At 36.0% G+C, this 5000-nt stretch overlaps 1 protein-coding gene across 2 annotated transcripts in view; it reads right to left on the bottom strand.

Moving 5' to 3' along the window:
* Nucleotides 1-5000, bottom strand: part of LOC135105554 (keratin-associated protein 5-1-like) — a 13306-nt gene that overhangs the window by 7899 nt on the left and 407 nt on the right. Inside the window, exons 1-3 of one of the 2 annotated variants that reach the window (XM_064013760.1) lie at nt 4270-5000; nt 3446-3571; nt 1483-1617 (exon numbers count right to left, since the gene is read on the bottom strand). The exon at nt 4270-5000 is cut by the window's right edge and continues 407 nt beyond it. In XM_064013760.1, coding sequence (XP_063869830.1) covers nt 1483-1617; nt 3446-3571; nt 4270-4951 — 943 coding nt within the window. In that variant the 5' untranslated portion in view covers nt 4952-5000. The remainder of the gene's footprint in view (nt 1-1482; nt 1618-3445; nt 3572-4269) is intronic. The other variant, XM_064013762.1, reaches the window with a different exon arrangement.

The following is a 5000-nucleotide window of genomic DNA, read 5'->3' as shown; positions in this document are numbered from 1 at the left end:
ATTTAAATCATTCGAAGAAAAAAAAAAAAAAAAAAAAATATATATATATATATATATATATATATATATATATATATATATATATATATATATATATATATATATATATATATATATATATATATATATATATATATATATATATATATATATATATATATATATATATATATATATATATATATATATATATATCCCAGAATATTAAAAGGATGAAGGGCCATTTTTAGTGAGCAGGTGGTTAATATTTTCGAATCATGAGATTCAGGAGAGGCGTCATTGATGAACGTACATCGTCTCCATTTTTGCCATGGGAGATAAAACTAATGGAAAAGATGAAAGACTGGACATGTGTATGGCAAATGCAATTCAATATAAGAAAACAAAAAAAAGCAAAAGACTTATCTTAGGTAGAGGAAATTCACATAACATAATTCACAAAAAAGAAAGAGGCCCTGGTAAACTCAGAGAACGAAAGAGATTTAAGACTTACAGTTAGGTTAGATCTGCGTCGAGAGAAAAAATAAAATTGTGTAGAGGACATAAATAAAGCTAGTCATGTATCGGGATTCACCTTTAGGCACGTTAAAAGCATGAGTCTTAAATAACATTGAGATTATTTTTGGCACTGATCAGACCTCATCTGGGCTATGGTGTGCAGTTATGATGTTCACATTACAGGAAGGGTTTTGATCTGTTGGAGGCACCACGGAGGAGTGCCAAAAAGGATGCAAGAGATGCAAAATATTCCTTTAAGAGGAGAATAAAGTTTTACAAATTTACATTGGTCAGAGAAGCGTAGATTAAGAGGGGATCTGATATAAGTATTTAAGTGGTATAGGGAATATAACGAGGATACCATACACTGGATCTTTAGGGTTTAGTAATAAAAAATCCAGGATAGAGCTAGAAATAACGAATTCAAGCTTAATAAAACTAAATTTAAATCAAAGAGACATGAAGAAATTGGTTCTCAAGTAGGGTGGTAGATGACTGGAAAATACCCAGTAATCAGGTTGTTAGTTCAATATCAATGGAAAATAAAAAAAAGATAATTACAGTAATTTATAGATAGGAGTGATACGTCAATATATGTAAGTAGGCATGTTTTATACAAGCCCTTCTACAATAGGCATGTTGGCTTCTTGGTGTTTCCCTTATGTTCTTACTACTACTACTACTACTACTACTACTACTACTACTACTACTACTACTACTACTGTTGCTGCTGCTGCTACTACTACTACTTCTACCATTATTTACTCATTCAGTTGTTATTAGTGATACTTCTAAAACTTTCACTTCAATAAATTCGAATATGACACAAGAAGACGAACGTCCAAGTAGTTGTGACGCCTTAAATTAATGAGTCAACCAACCAATTAATCTCTCTCTCTCTCTCTCTCTCTCTCTCTCTCTCTCTCTCTCTCTCTCTCTCTCTCTCTCTCTCTCTCTCTCTCTCTCTCTCTCTCTCTCTCTCACCTTCGTCAACCAGGCAGCAGGTGCACGTCCTGCCGGCACATGGCAAGTAACCGGCACGAATCTCATTCGCCAGACAACTCTTCCTGCAGATGCCCTTGCCCACGCACTCCCCCCTCTGCTTGCATGGCTTCGGTTCTTGGTTCGTGAAGGAGGAGAACACACATATCAACAGAGCTATAATATCTCGTGAGACAGAAGAAGGTTATTGTCATGAATTACAATTCTCTGACTCCTTTTTTTTTTTTTCTGAAGTGAGAAATAGATACATTAAAAAAAAAGACACCGTTAAATGGAATGAAAACGAAGACAGAGAGAAAAAAAAAACAATATGTATCAGGGGATGGAAGGAAGCTAGCGCTATAATTAGCGAAGGATGTAATTAGCACATACCATAAAGAATTGATGCTTAAAGTTACAATACAGCATTTAATACCAAGAGTATGTTTTAAGTGACAGCACCTGATGGTGCAGTACAGCCAACTGACACAGCGAAATTTCTCCGGTGGAATTAACATTACATTTAATGAGCTGTATCACTACACGTACAAGATGAATATTTACAGTTACAGTTGAGTATATCATATTATGTTTCAAGTGTAGGCAGCTAATGATACTGTCAACTGATATGAAGAAATTTGTCTATTGAAATTAATGTATTCAGCTGAGGGTTGTCACGTCACTTAAAGCAAGAAGGTTCGCTACACGTGCAGTATACAAATATATTATATTTCAAGTCAATGAAGGTAATGATGGGAGGAAGTGACCATAGCAAAGTCAGGCAATTTGCTAAGTATAAACTGCGGAAAGCTAATGAAAGGTGATCTCAAAATATTTAACCAGTAAAAGGCCTCGGAAGGCGATTGACGAGCGAAGCTATCAGTAATGCATCAGTAGAAGGGATATTTTAATAAGAGAGAGAGAGAGAGAGAGAGAGAGAGAGAGAGAGAGAGAGAGAGAGAGAGAGAGAGAGAGAGAGAGAGAGAGGCAATTTCAGGCACCCCGCACATCGCGCACTTGCCTAATATTCAAATCACTAGCTCAAACCTTTGCGAGAGCCCAATGGTTGTGCTGTATGCCGTTGAATATTCTTTGTTCAGTGGGGTGTATCTGCTCTCGTTGAGATAAAAGGAAGTTGGTGAAAATTGGAGAAAACTGACGGTTACTTTACAAAAAGTTTTCTACCGTATTTTGCGAATGGGCAGGAGTGTTGCAAATTTGACATGTCTTTTCGTTATAACTTGTATTATTCTTATTAACAACAAAATTTGAGCTTGATCAGTTTATTTGTTAAAAAGTTGGAATTTTGACTTTGCGTATGCGCAGTGCTGCTTAGAAGTTGATATAAGAAATTTAATAAAAATTATGACATGACACCTCTTAGGTTCCATTAAAACTGGTTGAGTAGTTTTTGAAAAATCCCATTTTCGACATTTCTACTTTTTGCAAGTTACCCATTGACTTCACAAAAATAGAAGAGATGAAAGCTATATCATATAAAATTAATAGAGTTGTGCTATCATATGGTGCTAATTTCGGCTGCGTAGTTCCGGAGATATTAGCGTTTGAATAGCATTATAGTCGGGCCGGGCCGGACCAGGACGCTCAATATGAAACAACAACCTCCATAGTAAGCATCGCTTCGCTCATAATTACAGTTTGGTAAGTATATTATGCATAAGAAAACCAGAAACTAATAATAGCATGTGACCTTAATGTAGTTAATGACTGTTAAATATATTATACATGAAGTTAAGAAAGTTAATGATATGAGACCCTAAAAAATCTGATTAATTTGTTGAATATATATCATCTGCTGTATATCAAATATGCACATGGATTAAGTACAGTATTGTTTAGTATATCAAGTGCACAACGCTAATGGGAGATGTTGATAATATTGTCATGTCTCAAGTGAAGGAAGGCAATGTACAGTTTTGATTCAGTTGATTAGTTTGGTACTCACTTTTAACACAACACGAGCAGCGCTTCCCTCTACACTTTCCCGTGTCGGACTCGATCTCCTTCTTCTTGTGGCATTTTTTCTTGCATCTGCCTGACACTTTTTTGCAGGATCCCTTGGGACGACACCCTGTGGAGAAGAAATCACCATTGTCGGAAAAAAAATAATGAAAAAGAAAGAAAAACGGAAGAATATATGTGAAAAGTAAAAGATGAAGAATGAAAAAAAAATAATAATGAAAGGACGTACGAAAGCAAAGTGACCAGTAGTAGTAGTAATATTATTATCATTATTATTATCATTATTATTATTATTATTATTATTATTATTAGTAGCAGTAGTAGTAGTAGTTATCTTCATATTATGGATGATCGTTTTTGACCTTTCTTTAGGGACTCGCATCTTAGTCGGACATTTTTTTTCGTTCTTTTGTTGCCTTAGTGCCACTATTAGATGAAAAGTACTACTGCTGCTGCTGCTGCTGCTACTACCACTACTGCTACTAGAACTACTACTACTACTACTACTATTCATAATAAAAATAATAATAATAATAATAATAATAATAATAATAATAATAATAATAATAATAATAATAATAATAATAATAATAATAAACCGAGGATGGGAAGACGTACGCACATATATAACAAATGATAACGAGAGAGAGAGAGAGAGAGAGAGAGAGAGAGAGAGAGAGAGAGAGAGAGAGAGAGAGAGAGAGAGAGAGAGAGAGAGAGAGAGAGAGAGAGAGAGTCAGTATACAACAGCATTCAGTCAGTCAGTCAGTCTTTCCAAAGCTGAAAAAAAAAAAAGATGCCTCTCACGTTTTTTCTTTCGAGCATCTGCCTTTGCGACAACTTGGTTGTCTTTCTTTACTTTATTTGCGACAACTTGGTTGTCTTTCTTTACTTTATTTCGGCCACCTAATTTTGCCTTCTTCTTCACAACCTTTTCATTACTAATCCTCTTCTTCTTTTTGTTCTTTTTGAGTTTACTTTTCTCCCCCTTTTTATTCTTCTTCAAAGGTTTTGAACGATTGAGATTATCTGTTTTTCTCTGTTTTATTTTTTGCCTCTTAACCTTCTTGTCAGCCTCGTTGTCAGCATTTTTTGATGTCTTAGATACTTTGCGATACTGTGTTGTCATTACATAACCTTTACTTGATCTCCGCACCCCACTCCCTCTCTTTTCCGCATTACCGAGTCGTCTGTCGTCCGCTTCATCCAGTGGGTACATCACTTCCTCGTCATGGTAGAGCTCCTCGTACTCCAGATGGGTGTCAGATGACTCAGGCCACTGGTCAAGGATGACACCAAAGGTACCTGCGGTGTTTTCACTCTCAGCATCGTTCAGGGAAGATCTGGGCGGCGGGTAAGATATCTCTACTTCCTCAGTTGTGTTTGGTGCCTCCGTGCTGAGGGAATCACCAGGCTTAGAGGAAGAGACAGTAGCCACGCCACACAGAATCACCAAAATCAAGCTCCTCATCTTACGAATACAGTTCATGTACTGAATTTTTGGTGGGCGTAATAATACAAGGGTTAACGTGTAGGTG

Source organism: Scylla paramamosain, chromosome 12 (assembly GCF_035594125.1).
Source record: "Scylla paramamosain isolate STU-SP2022 chromosome 12, ASM3559412v1, whole genome shotgun sequence".
Classification (NCBI taxonomy): domain Eukaryota; kingdom Metazoa; phylum Arthropoda; class Malacostraca; order Decapoda; family Portunidae; genus Scylla; species Scylla paramamosain.
This window is presented reverse-complemented; position numbering and strand designations above follow the sequence as displayed.